General features: G+C 38.8%; 2 protein-coding genes across 3 annotated transcripts in view; one reads left to right on the forward strand and one right to left on the reverse strand.

Moving 5' to 3' along the window:
- LOC118215112 (histone H2B-like) overlaps positions 1–20,790 on the reverse strand; it is a 195,963-nt gene that overhangs the window by 73,351 nt on the left and 101,822 nt on the right. The gene's annotated exons all lie outside the window — the stretch shown is intronic.
- LOC118215105 lies at positions 1,653–4,590 on the forward strand. Its single transcript, XM_035395547.1, has 2 exons — positions 1,653–3,972; positions 4,087–4,590. The coding sequence occupies exon 1, from the start codon at positions 2,181–2,183 to the stop codon at positions 3,543–3,545; it is 1,365 nt and encodes a 454-aa protein (XP_035251438.1). The 5' UTR covers positions 1,653–2,180; the 3' UTR covers positions 3,546–3,972; positions 4,087–4,590.

Raw genomic sequence — 20,790 nt, forward strand, 5'->3', positions numbered from 1 at the left:
TACAGTATACAGTGTAAATATCAACCAAGGTACAAAGCTGATTTACGTGGTGATTATTGACATCTTATATTAGGTGTAGCCTAGTTATTGTAGTAAAGAAATTAAGAGGGTGTTTATTGCCTGGCCTCTACATAATCAATAAAGGGTTGCCAAGTCTTATGGAACTTCTCAGTGGAACCTCGTAGTGGGAGGCTGTGTCTGTTTCCAGTTCAACAGAATTAATCTGCATGCCAGAAGGGTTATGAACCTTGCCACAGTGGAATTGAGTCCTCTAAGAGGACTATCCTCTCCTGGCACCCCAAATACTGCCAATACTGGGCCAGGTTCTATCATGTGCCCTAGGATATCAGACAGAGTTTTAAAAATAGAATTCCAAAAATTGGATAGTTTTGGGCACAGCCAGAACATGTGACCCAACGAGGCAGGAAATACACCACAACGGTCACACAAAGGATCTATATTAGGATACATTTTAGAAAGCTTGACCTTTGAAAGATGAAGACGATGCAACACCCTGAACTGAACAAGACCATGCCTGGTACATATGGATGCTGTGTGCACACCCTCCAGTGCCTCTATCCATTGCTCCCCCATTAAGCTAATGCCTAAATCCTCCTCCCAAGCGGATTTCAGAAAATCTAGGGGTATATCTAATTGTTCGGACATATGGTTATAGTTATAAGATATTACGCGCTCTAGATGAAGGATCAACAGAAAACAAGGATTCCATCTGTGTGTTATTAGGAGCATTAGGAAAGGTAGTTGTATTAGATCTAATACAGTTGCGAATTTGTAGAAATCGAAAGAAATGGGTTTGAGGCAGATGAATTTACTGCATAGTAATTCAAAAGAAGGAAACGTGCCATATATATTTATATTATATATTGCAAACAATTTTATTTTAAAAATAGACTTTGGATAATGAAGTAAATTGTTTGAGCTTCCCTTAAATGCTATCCAGAGAACATCTCCCGCAATCCACAGTAGTTTACATTTGACAAAATAGAGTCTGACCTGACCAAAACTCTAGTACCTACCGCCATCCCCAACAGACCAACCCCCCCCCCCCTCTACAGGGTATGGGGGCACTGCATGGTAATTATCCTGACAGTAAATAAGGGGCATTGTACTACTGGTGTGCCTTAATGATTGAATCTATCATTCCTGTATGTGTTGCATACTCCTCCTGCAAGGGTTGACAGAGATGGTCCTTCTAAGGACTATTTTATACTTCTGTGTAGTCTGCATAGTTTGCATGATTTGCATTGTGTGCAACATTTGCAAACGGGCAGAGCATTTATATGGCATGTTGTGCAGGTACAGGTTGTGATTTTCCACCCACTTACAGATACCTTCAATTCCATATCTTTCATCTCCTTTGATAAAAATTTATCACATCCATACTGTATGTTACGGGAATGAGGCACAAACGAGGCAGACAGTGCTGGCAACATGCCTGTGGAGGACTTTTATTGTTCATAACAAGAGAAATCACCGCGCTCACCCATTTTAATTTGGGTGTGTAGAAACTGAAGAAATGTCGTCAATTGAAAAGAAATTGGTTCGCATTAAAAAAAATGGCTACAAAGCTTCAAAGAAAGTCATTATTTATTTTTTATTAGTTTTCTTTAATGCAGATTCATGCACAAATGTTTCGGCATGTTGCCTTCTTCAGTGTGCAGGTACAGTGATTAAGACATTCCACCTTCTTATAAACAGGTAACAGCTGCCTTTCATTAGGGCTGCTGGCCAATTATTATGAGACAATTATTTATTAAGGCTGCTAGAAAATCATAGTGAGACAATAGATAAATTGGTAAATTGGTTAAGAAGAGCAATCTTGGAATTTAAATATCTCTCTGTGAATCACCCTACCATACCTGTACTATATGCATTGCCTAAGATTCATAAATCCCTTGAAGATCCTCCTTTGAGGCCTATAGTATCAGGCATTGGCTCCCTTACTGAGAACATTTCTCGGTTTGTGGACTTTCATGTTTACCCCATAGTTAAGCTATTACCATCATACTTGAAAGACACCACAGATTTTTTTGTGAATTTACAAGCATTGTCAAACATAGATGAAGGTGACTTTCTGGTTACGTTAGATGTTGGTTCTCTATACACCTCCATACCTACGAATCCCGGCCTGGAGGCTTTGAGATTCTTTCTTTCCAATCATGAAGGTAGTGTGCCTACTGAGTTTATTATCAGTCTTACTCAATTATTTTCTCTTTGATAAAGATTACTACTTGCAAACACATGGCACTGCCATGGGGACTCCATTAGCCTCCAACTATGCCAGTCTGTTCATGGGAAAATTTGAACTTGATTATATTTATGAGAACAATGCTTACATAAGTTCTATTAAATACTGCTCAAGGTATATTGATGATTGTTTTATGATATGGAACAATTCAGAAATTAAGCTAATGGAATTTGTTAATTACATTAATTCAAAACTACCATCTATTTCCTTTTCAGTTGAGAATAGCCCAGAAGCTATTCACTTCTTAGATGTCTTGGTCACTAAAAAAGGCAATTCCCTTAGTACTACGGTATATAGAAAGCCCACTGACAAAAATACAATTTTGTCAGCTGACAGTTATCACCCAATACCATTAAAGAAAGGGTTACCTGTGAGTCAGTTGCATAGGCTTCGCCGTATCTGTGACACTGAAGAAGAATACGACAAACAATCGGAGCTCCTCATTGAGCGTTTTCGCTCAAGAGGATACTCTGAAGTATGGCTTAATGACGCTAAACAAAAGGTCAAAGGTCTCAATAGAAATTACCTGCTAAATAAAACACAGAGTAAGCAACAAAAGACATTCTCTGTTAACTATGTTCTGACTTACAATGACTGTTCTAACAAAATTAGATCTATCGTAAACAAGCACTGGCATATTTTGTCCTCAGACACTTCCTTAAATCAAGCCTTTCAGAGCCCCGCTCTATTTACTTATAAAAGAGCAAGAAATTTGGCTAATATGCTAGTAAAGTCAGACTTAGTTAAAGAGAAAAAACAAGCTTTTATAACTGGTTGTTTCCCTTGCAGGAGCTATGCATCTTGTAGTAATATGATGAAAGGACATAATTTTGTGTGTCCCCAAACATCCAGATCTTATCAAATTAAATCTTGTATCACTTGCAGTACAAAAGGTGTAATCTATATGTTGAAGTGTCCCTGCCCCAAGGTGTATATAGGTAAAACTACACGTGCTTTAAAACAAGGACTTGGGGAACATAAATCCTCTATAAGAAGATGTGATATCACCTCACCAGTGGCAAGGCGCTTTATAGAACAGGAACACTCTATTAAAGACCTTCAATGTATGGGTATAGAAAAGGTAATGCCAGCCCGCAGGGGAGGTGGCTTTGAAAAAAAAACTACTCCAAAGAGAGGACTTCTGGATATAGACTCAAATCTGTGTCACCAGGGGGCCTCAATGAGGAGCTGGACCTTATTCCTTTTCTTTAGATTTCTGTGTATGCCCTTTATGCCTGCTTTTTTGTTGATTTCGATTTTACAGTGTATAACCTGAATGCATTTGTGATTGAGGGGCGTGACTGAGCTCACGTGTGGCCACATGGATTTATGAAAGGCTTAGCCTGATGTCTTCTATTGTGGCCACTTGTGGATACATTCACCCCTCTACTATTCTCCTTGATTGCTCCTGTTAACCAATTTACCAATTTATCTAATTGTCTCATAATAATTGGCCAGCAGCCCTAATGAAAGGCAGCTGTTACCTGTTTATAAGAAGGTAGAATGTCTTAATCATTGTACCTGCACACTGAAGAAGGCAACACGCCAAAACGTTTGTGCCAGCACACCCCTGGAGTGAGATCATGAGGCCTATATAGGGCCAGAAGCTACTCAGGCAAAGGGGAAAGTGGTGTGGACAAAGCACTGGTATGCTGCCGGTGGCCTGACTGTATCTCAGGTCCAGGTCTGAGTGTGGAGTGGAGGTTCTGAAACTCAGCCCTGTCCCTCTGGTGCTGTCCAGGTCTGAGTGTGGAGTGGAGGTGCTGAAACACAGCCCTGTCCCTCCGGCGCTGTCCAGGTCTGAGTGCGGAATGGAGGTTCTGAAACTCAGCCCTGTCCCTCCGGCGCTGTCCATGGGGCGGCAGGCTGGGCCGGTGAGACACAGGTGAAGTGGAGCTGAGTGGCGGCTCATAGCAGGGAGGGGCGGGGCTCCCGAGGACCACACCACAATACATATATATGAGCATGTGCATTACTTCCTGTTACAGTGAATCTGCCTTTAGCTGTGTTAGCTTGCAGTGCTGTGGGAAGTTTGTCACAGAAAACTGAAAGGAAATGAGCAAATTCACTGTCCACACATGAAAAATGTGTGTTGTCTTTACTTTTGGTGGTGGCAAAACATCCTACAGCACTGAAAACTAACTCACTGTCCACTCTGAAAGGTGGCAGCTGCACGTCTAGTGTGGGATGGGAGGGTTAAGCCCAGAGAAAAGATCATAGAAAAGGTAGATGAGCCCATTGCCCCAATTCAGAGAACTTACAGTATAGGAAAAGGGCCCATTTGGGTCAGAATTACATCTATAGAACTGTCAGAGTTCAGTCCAGCATGATGTTTAATTTTCAGGATTGTGGTGTTTCTGAAAGGATTGTGAATAAAATGGTATTTTATTCTGCTGGTAAAGCCGGGCATTAACTCACCGGCACGGTATGTGTGTACATCGTGGTTGGAGAGTGTCCATCTGAACAACATGTGAGCTGCTGTTTAGATGCAGGGTTACATCGTTTAGTTTTGTCACTTTTCTGTGATTCCAGTCCCAAGTCATAGCCTGGATATTATACCTTTGTAAGCAGTCGTGCTGTGTGGAATAGTCTGATTCAGAGATCAATATTCTGGATCTATCTCTTATCATTTAAAGAATAACATCATTTACAGGAGTATTTCTTAGATAAGTATTCTAATAATCTTCAAATCCCCTCACTTATTAAAGTTTTTGTGCAGTTTATATTACTGCACAAGGGATACCAAACATGTTGATAAGGGGTTTTAAAGGGAAAAAAATGACCTAATACATCAGGCTTTTATTTTCATTATTATTATCATTGTTACAAAAATAATTGTACAAAAAAGTAACGCAATAATTAACCTATTATATACGCAATGGCGTGCGAAAATAAAATGAATGGATGGATTATAGCGTAAAGACATACAGAACATAGGTGCAATGTGTGGAAGTTTCAAAAGACACCACTTTTGTAAAAATCTACAGTCTACCAGCAATAAAAGTTAGTGGCAGTAATCAGTTGTGCTGTTCTGATACAGCCACTAGATGGCGATGCAGTGTAATTCCAGATGATGCCGTAGTTGCGTTGCTGTAAGATCGTGCCAGATGAACTGAAGTGTAGCACAGCTCGTACACGGCTCTGGCACTGCTTCAGCTGTTAGCAGGTACAATATCGCAGGTCTGACCAATAATATCATGACTGGTTAGATAAAACCTCCATGTTATTTTATGTACGGTGGCGCATATATTTGAGTTCTCTGTGACAGTTAGCTGCTTAGTTCCTCACTGGTTCCGCTAGCTAGGTTGGGTCATGAAGTAACGTTAGGGTAGGTTGGGCTGGCTAGCTAGCTAACTCGTGCCTGTGTGAGTCAAAGCGAAAGCTGAACTTAGAACAACGACAACAAGTGTCAACTTGAGGGTCATGTTGTTTGATGTAAATGGTAAACAAATGATATTTGCAAAGTTAATAAATGGGGCGACATAGCTCAGGAGGTAAGACCGATTGTCTGGCAGTCGGAGGGTTGCCGGTTCAAACCTCGCCCTGGGCGTGTCGAGGTGTCCTTGAGCAAGACACCTAACCCCTAACTGCTCTGGTGAATGAGAGGCATCAATTGTAAAGTGCTTTGGATAAAAGCGCTATATAAATGCAGTCCATTTACCATTTAATAGTTATTATTAAATAATTGTGTTATGTAACTGTAGTTCTGTATTTTCAAAAAATGAACTAGCTGAGGTAACAGTAAACAGCTCAGAGCGAGCTGGCATCGCCATGGTAACCAACCGACCCTCCTAACGGCCACGTTTTAAACAGCGTCGTCATGGTTACCGTCACGTTACTTTGGCGAGAGGTAAATAAGGAAGAGCGCAATTTTGTATTGAATGCGGTTTCATTTCATCTTGCTGAATATTTTAAAATTAATGTCAAAAACCCTGAGACTGTATAATTTGTTAAACTTAAATTGTTTGATAACTTGATGGTTACAAGATTAGGAAGAAAATATTATCATTATAACAGTAATGTATTTAGCTAATGGGTTATGCGAGTAGTTATACATTAACGGTTATATTTATCTATTCATAGTGATGAATATTCAGCGTCTTTGAAATGTATAGATGTTTATGAACTGAAGAACATGTCAGGTGAGGTAAAGTGCACCACAAAAATGCTGTTTTTTGTGTTTGCAGATGAAATTAATATGTTTGCAAATCAGATAAGTTCATCACATGGAAAGGGTTATTAGAGCCCAGTAATTACCTTAGACTATTGTGGATTAGAATACTTTATGAACTTAATTTAGACACCCCCTCCCTGTTTTTGTGTGTACATCTCAGGAATGCGTAGGTACATATGTATCAACTGTCAAGGTGAACAATGTCACAAAGAATTTGTGCGTGTGTTTGTGTGCGTGCGTGCGTGTTTGTGTGTGTGTGGTCTCTCCACAGGCTGGGTTGGTGTAATCTCACAGAGGGTTGCTGTGATGTTCTGGCCTCAGTCCTGCGTTCTCCTCACTCAGAGCTGAGAGATCTGGAGCTCAGAGACAACGAGCTGCAGGATTCAGGAGTGAGAGCGCTCTCTGCTGGACTGGTGGACCCACACTGTAAACTGCAGAGAATGGAGTGAGTACAAACACAAACCCCTTCAATAAATTAGGGCTACAATGTGACTAAATACAACACTGATGTCAATGTTTCTAATGTGAAAACAGACCCTCCACAGAACTGAAACAGCATGTTCCTGTTCTTCCTCTTGGTAGAATTCGACTACACAAATGAATGAAGAAATTAGTCCTGTTTACTGAACTGTAGTGGGGTGTAAACTCAAATGTGTTTGATAATGACTCATTCCACATTCATGTTATTTTAGTTTAACACACACAGCCCTGTTAGTTTATATTATGCCAGACGCTTTTATCCAAAGTGACGTACAATAAGTGCATACAAAATTTAATTGGAACAACTACAAAACACAGGTCCGATAAGGTACAATACGTTGCACAGATAATCATAGCCATGGACTCATTAAGTCCAGTTCACACAGTGAACATTACTCTGACCTAACCTATGCCAAGTCAAACTAGGAGGCATTACAAGCAACATCTAGACAATGATACAAGGCACAATAAGTGCTGGATGGAGGTACATGTAACATGAGTGGCACAGGAGGTACATGTGTAGAAATAGGGGGATTTAAGTGATAGAAATGATCTACAGAGTGGTGATAGTCCAGGTATAGTCTGAAGAGATGCATCTTCAGACCACGGCGGAAGATGGGTAGTGAGGGAGAGGTTCGTAGAGGAACAGGGAGTTCGTTCCACCACTGGACAGCTAGGGTGGAGAAGCTCCGTGGTAGAGACAAGATTGAACCCTTTACCCGGACGGCAGGGGGTGCAAGGCAGTGGTCAAGTGGTCGTATAGGATTTAATCATGTGCTGTAAGTAGACAGGGGCCGTCCTGTTGGCTGCAGTGTAGGTGAGGGTCAGGACATTGAACCTGCAGTGACTGGTAGCCAGTGGAGTGACCTCAGCAGAGGAGAACTTGGGAAGGTTGAAGACAATTAATGTGTGTAAGGTGTGTAACACACTGCTATGTGTTTGACACACAGCCCTGTTAGTTTATATTAATGTGTGTAAGGTGTGTAACACACTACTATGTGTTTGACACACAGCCCTGTTAGTTTATATTAATGTGTGTAAGGTGTGTAACCAACGTTTCTGCTGGTAAGGTTTTGCCGTGGCGTGGCGCCACGGCAAAATACTTGCCGCCACACCATAATAAAAATAAAATAAAATCAGAAAATAAACAGTGTTTGTTTGAGCCGAAGCGGAACCTGTTCCAGTTGAGCTACGTAGGCTACGTGCCTACCATTTTTTTTTTTTAAATCTAGAGCTACTGTTATAATGGTACAATACATCTGATTAAAATGGTGACCTGGAGAAGCCCGTCAGATGTCGCGGCCGCAAATTGTTGGCAAATCGCCAAAACAGCGCAAATTTAATTTTAAATATATATATATATATATATATATATATATATATATATATATATATATATATATATATATATATATTTTTTAGGGCATTTAAAATGTTTGATTGATTCAACTACTTCCATTTCCATACTACAACATGGTGAATTTTCCCCATGAAAACGAAAGGGAAAGTGTTTATTTTTAAGGTTTTGTGAATGTAGTGAGCTAGCAAAACTGAGAGTTAGGCTACAGTTGCTACAACTGACAAAGAGGGCTGCATTCTAATGACGATTATGATCATAACGAGAGGAGCAGTCTCACAAGCTGCTGCAGTGTCCAGAAATGAATACAGATTAAACTAGCTAATAAAAAAGACATTAATAAAGCATCTAAGTTAGTTAGGGAATTTTATATCATGCTTCTCAGTAGGATTAGAATGTAACAGAACAGAATCTTTAAAGCCATTTTTCTCACTTTTTCCTTTTTTTTTTTGCATGGACAATGCATGTAAACTCTGTCATTGAGTGTGAGAGAGACAGAGAGAGAGGGCTTTGAATGTGGACCCAGCTCAAATTATATTGTTAAATAAAAACATAAAACATTCTAAGTACTATTTTGTCATGGTGATTGAGTTAATTTAGCAGAAGTGTCCCTATTAAAGTGCAATATGTAACTTTTCTTGAGTGTCAATTTTGGTTATATAGTGCTCTATTCTTGAAGATAGAACTTCTAGATGGACAATGTGCTCTTTTAATTGTTCTCACGCCACCATAACTCAAAATACAGGCCTATTTTGCTTTAATATTTACAAACAATAGAAGGGTTAACAAACCTTTTATGGTTTTAAAGAACATCTAAAAGTACCTTTTAGCTCTTGCAAACTGTTATTCCTTGTATCAACAGCTCATCAGAGCTATAAGATAGATTTAGATTTTTTTTAAAAAGAGCCCTGTTAGTTTATATTAATGTGTGTAAGGTATGTAACACACTGCTATGTGTTTGACACACACAGTCCTCTTAGTTTATATTAATGTATGTAAGGTGTGCAACACACTGCTATGTGTTTGACTCACACTGCTCTGTTAGTTTATATTAATGTGTGTATGGTGTGTAACACACTGCTTTGTGTTTGACACACACAGCCCTGTTAGTTTATATTAATGTGTGTATGGTGTGTAACACACTGCTAGGTGTTTGACACACAGAGCCCTGTTAGTTTATATTAATGTGTGTAAGGTGTGTAACACACTGCTAGGTGTTTGACACACACAGCCCTGTTAGTTTATATTAATGTTTGTAAGGTGTGTAACACACTGCTATGTGTTTGACACATGCAGCCCTGTTAATTTATATTAATGTGTGTATGGTGTGTTACACACTGCTATGTGTTTGAAACACACAGCCCTGTTAGTTTATATTAACGTGTGCAAGGTGTGTAACACACTACTATATGACACACAGAGCCCTGTTAGTTTATATTAATGTGTGTATGGTGTGTTACACACTGCTATGTGTTTGACACACACAGAGCCCTGTTAGTTTATATTATTGTGTCTAAGGTGAGTAACACACTGCTATGTGTCTAACACACACAGCTCTGTTAGTTTATATTAATGTGTGTATGGTGTGTAACACACTGCTATGTGTTTGACACACAGAGCCCTGTTAGTTTATATTAATGTGCGTTAGGTGAGTAACACACTGCTATGTGTCTAACACACACAGCCCTGTTAGTTTATATTAATGTGTGTATGGTGTGTAACACACTGCTATGTGACACACACAGCCCTGTTAGTTTATATTAATGTGTGTATGGTGTGTAACACACTGCTATGTGACACACACAGCCCTGTTAGTTTATATTAATGTGTGTAAGGTGTGTAACACACTGCTATGTGACACACACAGCCCTGTTCGTTTATATTAATGTGTGTAAGGTGTGTAACACACTGCTATGTGACACACACAGCCCTGTTAGTTTATATTAATGTGTGTTAGGTGTGTAACACACTGCTATGTGACACACACAGCCCTGTTCCTGCTTAGTTCCTCACTGGTTCCGCTAGCTAGGTTGGGTCATGAAGTAACGTTAGGGTAGGTTGGGCTGGCTAGCTAGCTAACTTGTGCCTGTGTGAGTCAAAGCGAAAGCTGAACTTAGAACAACGACAACAAGTGTCAACTTGAGGGTCATGTTGTTTGATGTAAATGGTAAACAAATGATATTTGCAAAGTTAATAGTTATTATTAAATAATTGTGTTATGTAACTGTAGTTCTGTATTTTCAAAGAATTAACTAGCTGAGGTAACAGTAAACAGCTCAGAGCGAGCTGGCATCGCCATGGTAACCAACCGACCCTCCTAACGGCCACGTTTTAAACAGCGTCGTCATGGTTACCGTCACGTTACTTTGGCGAGAGGTAAATAAGGAAGAGCGCAATTTTGTATTGAATGCGGTTTCATTTCATCTTGCTGAATATTTTAAAATTAATGTCAATAACCCTGAGACTGTATAATTTGTTAAACTTAAATTGTTTGATAACTTGATGGTTACAAGATTAGGAAGAAAATATTATCATTATAACAGTAATGTATTTAGCTAATGGGTTATACGAGTAGTTATACATTAACGGATATATTTATCTATTCATAGTGATGAATATTCAGCGTCTTTGAAATGTATAGATGTTTATGAACTGAAGAACATGTCAGGTGAGGTAAAGTGCACCACAAAAATGCTGTTTTTTGTGTTTGCAGATGAAATTAATATGTTTGCAAATCAGATAAGTTCATCACATGGAAAGGGTTATTAGAGCCCAGTAATTACCTTAGACTATTGTGGATTAGAATACTTTATGAACTTAATTTACACACTCCCCTCCCTGTTTTTGTGTGTACATCTCAGGAATGCGTAGGTACATATGTATCAACTGTCTAGGTGAACAACGTCACAAAGAATTTATGCGTGTGCGTGTGTTTGTGTGCGTGTTTGTGTGTGTGTGTGGTCTCTCCACAGGTTGGGTTGCTGTAATCTCACAGAGGCCTGCTGTGATGTTCTGGCCTCAGTCCTGCGTTCTCCTCACTCAGAGCTGAGAGATCTGGAGCTCAGAGACAACGAGCTGCAGGATTCAGGAGTGAGAGCGCTCTCTGCTGGACTGGTGGACCCACACTGTAAACTGCAGAGAATGGGGTGAGTACAAACACAAACCCCTTCAATAAATTAGGGCTACAATGTGACTAAATACAACACTGATGTCAATGTTTCTAATGTGAAAACAGACACTCCACAGAACTGAAACAGCATGTTCCTGTTCTTCCTCTTGGTAGAATTTGACTACACAAATGAATGAAGAAAATGAATTAGTCCTGTTTACTGAACTGTAGTGGGGTGTAAACTCAAATGTGTTTGATAATGACTCATTCCACATTCATGTTATTTTAGTTTAACACACACAGTCCTGTTAGTTTATATTATGTTACATTACATTTATTTGCTAGACGCTTTTATCCAAAGTGACGTACAATAAGTGCTAACAAAAGTTAATTGGAACAACTACAAAACACAGGTCCGATAAGGTACAATACGTTGCACAGTTATTCATAGCCATGAACACATTAAGTCCAGTTCACACAGTGAACATTACTCTGACCTAACCTATGCCAAGTCAAACTAGGAGGCATTACAAGCAACATCTAGACAATGATACAAGGCACAATAAGTGCTGGATGGAGGTACATGTAACATGAGTGGCACAGGAGGTACATGTGTAGAAATAGGGGGATTTAAGTGATAGAAATGATCTACAGAGTGGTGATAGTTAGTCCAGGTATAGTCTGAAGAGATGCATCTTCAGACCACGGCGGAAGATGGATAGTGAGGGAGAGGTTCGTAGAGGAACAGGGAGTTCGTTCCACCACTCGACAGCTAGGATGGAGAAGCTCCGTGGTAGAGACACGATTGAACCCTTTACCCGGACGGCAGGGGGTGCAAGGCAGTGGTCAAGTGGGCGTATAGGATTTAATCATGTGCTGTAAGTAGACGGGGGCCGTCCTGTTGGCTGCAGTGTAGGTGAGGGTCAGGACATTGAACCTGCAGTGACTGGTAGCCAGTGGAGTGACCTCAGCAGAGGAGAACTTGGGAAGGTTGAAGACAATTAAGGTGTGTAACACACTGCTATGTGTTTGACACACAGCCCTGTTAGTTTATATTAATGTGTGTAAGGTGTGTAACACACTACTATGTGTTTGACACACAGCCCTGTTAGTTTATATTAATGTGTGTAAGGTGTGTAACCAACGTTTCTGCTGGTAAGGTTTTGCCGTGGCGTGGCGCCACGGCAAAATACTTGCCGCCACACCATAATAAAAAAAAAAATAAAATCAGAAAATAAACAGTGTTTGTTTGAGCCGAAGCGGAACCTGTTCCAGTTGAGCTACGTAGGCTACGTGCCTACCATTTTTTTTTTTTTTAATCTAGAGCTACTGTTATAATGGTACAATACATCTGATTAAAATGGTGACCTGGAGAAGCCCGTCAGATGTCGCGGCCGCAAATTGTTGGCAAATCGCCAAAACAGCGCAAATTAAATTTTAAATATATATATATATATATATATATATATATATATATATATATATATATATATTAGGGCATTTAAAATGTTTGAGTGATTCAGCTACTTCCATTTCCATACTACAACATGGTGAATTTTTCCCATGAAAACGAAAGGGAAAGTGTTTATTTTTAAGGTTTTGTGAATGTAGTGAGCTAGCAAAACTGAGAGTTAGGCTACAGTTGCTACAGCTGACAAAGAGGTCTGCATTCTAATGACGATTATGATTATAACGAGAGGAGCAGTCTCACAAGCTGCTGCAGTGTCCAGAAATGAATACAGATTAAACTAGCTAATAAAAAAGACATTAATCAAGCATCTAAGTTAGTTAGGAAATTTTATATCATGCTTCTCAGTAGGATTAGAATGTAACAGAACAGAATCTTTAAAGCCATTTTTCTCACTTTTTCCTTTTTTTTGCATGGACAATGCATGTAAACTCTGTCATTGAGTGTGAGAGAAACAGAGAGAGAGGGCTTTGAATGTGGACCCAGCTCAAATTATATTGTTAAATAAAAACATAAAACATTCTAAGTACTATTTTGTCATGGTGATTGAGTTAATTTAGCAGAAGTGTCCCTATTAAAGTGCAATATGTAACTTTTCTTGAGTGTCAATTTTGGTTATATAGTGCTCTATTCTTGAAGATAGAACTTCTAGATGGACAATGTGCTCTTTTAATTGTTCTCACGCCACCATAACTCAAAATACAGGCCTATTTTGCTTTAATATTTACAAACAATAGAAGGGTTAACAAACCTTTTATGGTTTTAAAGTACATCTAAAAGTACCTTTTAGCTCTTGCAAACTGTTATTCCTTGTATCAACAGCTCATCAGAGCTATAAGATAGATTTAGATTTTTTTTTAAAAAGCCCTGTTAGTTTATATTAATGTGTGTAAGGTGTGTAACACACTGCTATGTGTTTGACACACACAGTCCTCTTAGTTTATATTAATGTGTGTAAGGTGTGTAACACACTGCTATGTGTTTGACACACAGAGCCCTGTTAGTTTATATTAATGTGTGTATGGTGTGTTACACACTGCTAGGTGTTTGACACACAGAGCCCTGTTAGTTTATATTAATGTGTGTAAGGTGTGTAACACACTGCTATGTGTTTGACACACAGAGCCCTGTTAGTTTATATTAATGTGTGTAAGGTGTGTAACACACTGCTATGTGTTTGACACACACAGCCCTGTTAGTTTATATTAATGTTTGTAAGGTGTGTAACACACTGCTATGTGTTTGACACATGCAGCCCTGTTAATTTATATTAATGTGTGTATGGTGTGTTACACACTGCTATGTGTTTGAAACACACAGCCCTGTTAGTTTATATTAACGTGTGTAAGGTGTGTAACACACTACTATGTGACACACACAGCCCTGTTAGTTTATATTAATGTGTGTATGGTGTGTTACACACTGCTATGTGTTGGACACACAGCCCTGTTAGTTTATATTAATGTGTGTAAGTTGTGTAACACACTGCTATGTGTTTGACACACACAGTCCTGTTAGTTTATATTAATGTGTGTAAGGTGTGTGACACACTGCTTTGTGTTGGACACACAGCCCTGTTAGTTTATATTAACGTGTGTAAGGTGTGTAACATACTACTATGTGACACACACATCCCTGTTAGTTTATATTCATGTGTGTAAGGTGAGTAATGCACTGCGATGTTTCTAACACACACAACCCTGTTTGTTTATATTAAAGTGTGTAAGGTGTGTAACACACTACTATGTGACACACACAACCCTGTTAATTTATATTAATGTGTGTATGGTGTGTTTCACACTGCTATGTGTTTGACACACACAGAGCCCTGTTAGTTTAAATTAATGTGTGTAAGGTGTGTAACACACTGCTATGTGTTTGACACACACAGTCCTGTTAGTTTATATTAATGTGTGTAAGGTGTGTAACACACTGCTATGTGTTTGACACACACAGTCCTGTTAGTTTATATTAATGTGTGTATGGTGTGTAACACACTGCTTTGTCTTTGACACATACAGCCCTGTTAGTTTAATTTAACGTGTGTAAGGTGTGTAACACACTGCTATGTGTTTGACACACACAATCCTGTTAGTTTATATTAATGTGTGTATGGTGTGTAACACACTGCTTTGTGTTTGACACATGCAGCCCTGTTAATTTATATTAATGTGTGTATGGTGTGTTACACACTGCTATGTGTTTGAAACACACAGCCCTGTTAGTTTATATTAACGTGTGTAAGGTGTGTAACACACTACTATGTGACACACACAGCCCTGTTAGTTTATATTAATGTGTGTATGGTGTGTTACACACTGCTATGTGTTGGACACACAGCCCTGTTAGTTTATATTAATGTGTGTAAGTTGTGTAACACACTGCTATGTGTTTGACACACACAGTCCTGTTAGTTTATATTAATGTGTGTAAGGTGTGTGACACACTGCTTTGTGTTGGACACACAGCCCTGTTAGTTTATATTAACGTGTGTAAGGTGTGTAACACACTACTATGTGACACACACATCCCTGTTAGTTTATATTCATGTGTGTAAGGTGAGTAATGCACTGCGATGTTTCTAACACACACAACCCTGTTTGTTTATATTAAAGTGTGTAAGGTGTGTAACACACTACTATGTGACACACACAACCCTGTTAATTTATATTAATGTGTGTATGGTGTGTTTCACACTGCTATGTGTTTGACACACACAGAGCCCTGTTAGTTTAAATTAATGTGTGTAAGGTGTGTAACACACTGCTATGTGTTTGACACACACAGTCCTGTTAGTTTATATTAATGTGTGTAAGGTGTGTAACACACTGCTATGTGTTTGACACACACAGTCCTGTTAGTTTATATTAATGTGTGTATGGTGTGTAACACACTGCTTTGTCTTTGACACATACAGCCCTGTTAGTTTAATTTAACGTGTGTAAGGTGTGTAACACACTGCTATGTGTTTGACACACACAATCCTGTTAGTTTATATTAATGTGTGTATGGTGTGTAACACACTGCTTTGTGTTTGACACATACAGCCCTGTTAGTTTATATTAATGTGTGTAAGGTGTGTAACACACTACTATGTGTGTAACACACACAGCCCTGTTAGTTTATATTAATGTGTCTAAGGTGTGTAACACACTGCTATGTGTTTGACACACACAGTCCTGTTAGTTTATATTAATGTGTGTAAGGTGTGTAACACACTGCTATGTGTCTAACACACACAGCCCTGTTAGTTTGTATTAATGTGTGTAAGGTGAGTATCACACTGCTATGTGTCTAACACACACAGCCCTGCTTGTTTATATTAAAGTGTGTAAGGTGTGTAACACACTACTATGTGACACACACAACCCTGTTAGTTTGTATTAATGTGTGTAAGGTGAGTATCACACTGCTATGTGTCTAACACACACAGCCCTGTTTGTTTATATTAAAGTGTGTAAGGTGTGTAATACACTACTATGTGACACACACAACCCTGTTAGTTTATATTAATGTGTGTAAGGTGTGTAACACACTGCTATGTGCCACACACAGCCCTGTTAGTTTATATTAATGTGTGTAAGGTGTGTAACACACTTCTAATTGTCTAACTCACACAGCTCTGTTAGTTTATATGAATGTGTGTAAGGTGTGTAACACACTGCTATGTGTTTGACACACACAGCCCTGTTAGTTTATATTAATGTGTGTATGGTGTGTAACACACTGCTTTGTGTTTGACACACAGAGCCCTGTTAGTTTATATTAATGTGTGTAAGGTGTGTAACACTCTGCTATGTGTTTGACACACACTGCCCTGTTAGTTTATATTAATGTGTGTAAGGTGTGTAACACACTGCTATGTGTTTGACACACACAGTCCTATTAGTTTATATTAATGTGTCTATGGTGTGTAACACACTGCTTTTTGTTTGACGCATAGAGCCCTGTTGGTTTATATTAATGTGTGTAAGGTGTGTAACACACTGCTATGTGTTTGACACACACAGTCCTATTAGTTTATATTAATGTGTGTATGGTGTGTAACACACTGCTTTGTGTTTGACACACACAGTCCTGTTAGTTTATATTAATGTGTGTAAGGTGTGTAACACACTGCTATGTGTTTGACACACACAGTCCTGATAGTTTATATTAATGTGCGTTAGGAGAGTAACACACTGCTATGTGCCACACACAGCCCCGTTAGTTTTTATTAATGTGTGTAAGGTGAGCATCACACTGCTATGTGTCTAATAAACACAGCCCTTTTAGTTTATATTAATGTGTGTAAGGTCTGTAACACACTGCTATGTGCCACACACAGCCCTGTTAGTTTATATTAATGTGTGTAAGGTGTGTAACACACTACTATGTGACACACACAACCCTGTTAGTTTATATTAATGTGTGTAAGGTGTGTAACACACTGCTTTGTGTTTGACACACACAGCCCTGTTAGTTTATATTAATGTGTGTAAGGTCTGTAACACACTGCTAATTGTCTAACTCACACAGCTCTGTTAGTTTATATGAATGTGTGTAAGGTGTGTAACACACTGCTATGTGTTTGACACACACAGCCCTGTTAGTTTATATTAATGTGTGTATGGTGTGTAACACACTGCTTTGTGTTTGACACACACAGCCCTGTTAGTTTATATTAATGTTTGTAAGGTGTGTAACACACTACTATGTGTCTAACACACACAGCCCTCTTAGTTTATATTCATGTGTGTATGGTGTGTTACACACTGCTATGTGTTTGACACACACAGAGCCCTGTTAGTTTATATTAATGTGTGTATGGTGTGTTACACACTGCTATGTGTTTGAAACACACATCCCTGTTAGTTTATAATAATGTGTATATGGTGTGTTACACACTGCTATGTGTTTGACACACACAGTCCTATTAGTTTATATTAATGTGTGTATGGTGTGTAACACACTGCTATGTGTTTGACACACACAGTCCTGTTAGTTTATATTAATGTGTGTAAGGTGTGTAACACACTGCTATGTGTTTGACACACACAGTCCTGTTAGTTTATTTTAATGTGTGTAAGGTGTGTAACACACTGCTATTTGTTTGACACACACAGTCCTGTTAGTTTATATTAATGTGTGTATGGTGTGTAACACACTGCTTTGTCTTTGACACATACAGCCCTGTTAGTTTAATTTAACGTGTGTAAGGTGTGTAACACACTGCTATGTGTTTGACACACACAATCCTGTTAGTTTATATTAATGTGTGTAAGGTGTGTAACACACTGCTTTGTGTTTGACACATACAGCCCTGTTAGTTTATATTAATGTGTGTAAGGTGTGTAACACACTACTATGTGTGTAACACACACAGCCCTGTTAGTTTATATTAATGTGTGTAAGGTGTGTAACACACTGCTATGTGTTTGACACACACAGTCCTGTTAGTTTATATTAATGTGTGTAAGGTGTGTAACACACTGCTATGTGTCTAACACACACAGCCCTGTTAGTTTGTATTAATGTGTGTAAGGTGAGTATCACACTGCTATGTGTCTAACACACACAGCCCTGCTTGTTTATATTAAAGTGTGTAAGGTGTGTAAGACACTACTATGTGACACACACAACCCTGTTAGTTTGTATTAATGTGTGTAAGGTGAGTATCACACTGCTATGTGTCTAACACACACAGCCCTGTTTGTTTATATTAAAGTGTGTAAGGTGTGTAACACACTACTATGTGACACACACAACCCTGTTAGTTTATATTAATGTGTGTAAGGTGTGTAACACACTGCTATGTGCCACACACAGCCCTGTTAGTTTATATTAATGTGTGTAAGGTGTGTAACACACTTCTAATTGTCTAACTCACACAGCTCTGTTAGTTTATATGAATGTGTGTAAGGTGTGTAACACACTGCTATGTGTTTGACACATACAGCCCTGTTAGTTTATATTAATGTGTGTATGCTGTGTAACACACTGCTTTGTGTTTGACACACAGAGCCCTGTTAGTTTATATTAATGTGTGTAAGGTGTGTAACACTCTGCTATGTGTTTGACACACACTGCCCTGTTAGTTTATATTAATGTGTGTAAGGTGTGTAACACACTGCTATGTGTTTGACACACACAGTCCTATTAGTTTATATTAATGTGTCTATGGTGTGTAACACACTGCTTTTTGTTTGACGCATAGAGCCCTGTTGGTTTATATTAATGTGTGTAAGGTGTGTAATACTGCTATGTGTTTGACACACACAGTCCTATTAGTTTATATTAATGTGTGTATGGTCTGTAACACACTGCTTTGTGTTTGACACACACAGTCCTGTTAGTTTTTATTAATGTGTGTAAGGTGTGTAACACACTGCTATGTGTTTGACACACACAGTCCTGATAGTTTATATTAATGTGCGTTAGGAGAGTAACACACTGCTATGTGCCACACACAGCCCCGTTAGTTTATATTAATGTGTGTAAGGTGTGTAACACACTGCTATGTGCCACACACAGCCCTGTTAGTTTATATTAATGTGTGTAAGGTGTGTAACACACTACTATGTGACACACACAACCCTGTTAGTTTATATTAATGTGTGTAAGGTGTGTAACACACTGCTTTGTGTTTGACACACACAGCCCTGTTAGTTTATATTAATGTGTGTAAGGTCTGTAACACACTGCTAATTGTCTAACTCACACAGCTCTGTTAGTTTATATGAATGTGTGTAAGGTGTGTAACACACTGCTATGTGTTTGACACACACAGCCCTGTTAGTTTATATTAATGTGTGTAAGGTGTGTAACACACTACTATGTGTCTAACACACACAGCCCTGTTAGTTTATATTCATGTGTGTATGGTGTGTTACACACTGCTATGTGTTTGAAACACACAGCCCTGTTAGTTTATATTAATGTGTATATGGTGTGTTACACACTGCTATGTGTTTGACACACACAGTCCTATTAGTTTATATTAATGTGTGTATGGTGTGTAACACACTGCTTTGTGTTTGACACACACAGTCCTGTTAGTTTATATTAATGTGTGTAAGGTGTGTAACACACTGCTATGTGTTTGACACTCACAGTCCTGATAGTTTATATTAATGTGTGTAAGGTGTGTAACACACTTCTTTGTGTTAGACACACACAGCCCTGTTATTTTATATTAATGTGTGTAAGGTGTGTAACACACTGCTATGTGTTGGACACACAGCCCTGTTAGTTTATATTAATGTGTGTAAGGTGTGTAACACACTGCTATGTGTTTGACACACACAGTCCTGTTAGTTTATATTAATGTGTGTAAGGTGTGTAACACACTTCTATGTGTTTGACACACAGAGCCCTGTTAGTTTATATTAATGTGTCTAAGGTGAGTAACACGCTGCTAATTGTCTAACTTACACAGCTCTGTTAGTTTATATTAATGTGTGTATGGTGTGTAACACACTGCTTTGTGTTTGACACACAGAGCCCTGTTAGTTTATATTAATTTGTGTGTGGTGTGTAACACACTCCTGTGTGTTTGACACACACAGTCCTGTTAGTTTATATGAATGTATGCAAGGTGTGTAACACACTGCTATGTGTTTGACACACAGTCCTGTTAGTTTATATTAATGTGTGTATGGTGTGTAACACACTGCTTTGTGTTTGACACACACAGCCCTGTTAGTTTATATTAATGTGTGTAAGGTGTGTAACACACTACTATGTGTCTGACACACACACAGCCCTGTTAGTTTATATTAATGTGTGCATGGTGTGTTACACTCTGCTATGTGTTTGACACACACAGAGCCCTGTTTGTTTATATTACTGTTTGTAAAGTGTGTAACACACTGCTATGTGTTTGACACACACAGCACTGTTAATTTATATTAATGTGTGTATGGTGTGTCACACACTGCTTTGCGTTTGACAC

Source organism: Anguilla anguilla, chromosome 16, assembly GCF_013347855.1.
Source record: "Anguilla anguilla isolate fAngAng1 chromosome 16, fAngAng1.pri, whole genome shotgun sequence".
In the NCBI taxonomy this organism is placed as follows: Eukaryota; Metazoa; Chordata; class Actinopteri; order Anguilliformes; family Anguillidae; genus Anguilla; species Anguilla anguilla.

Bases quoted from the DNA above. Each gene is read 5' to 3' on its own strand.
- LOC118215105 (XM_035395547.1), top strand. From the start codon at position 2,181: ATGAAGGTAGTGTGCCTACTGAGTTTATTATCAGTCTTACTCAATTAT.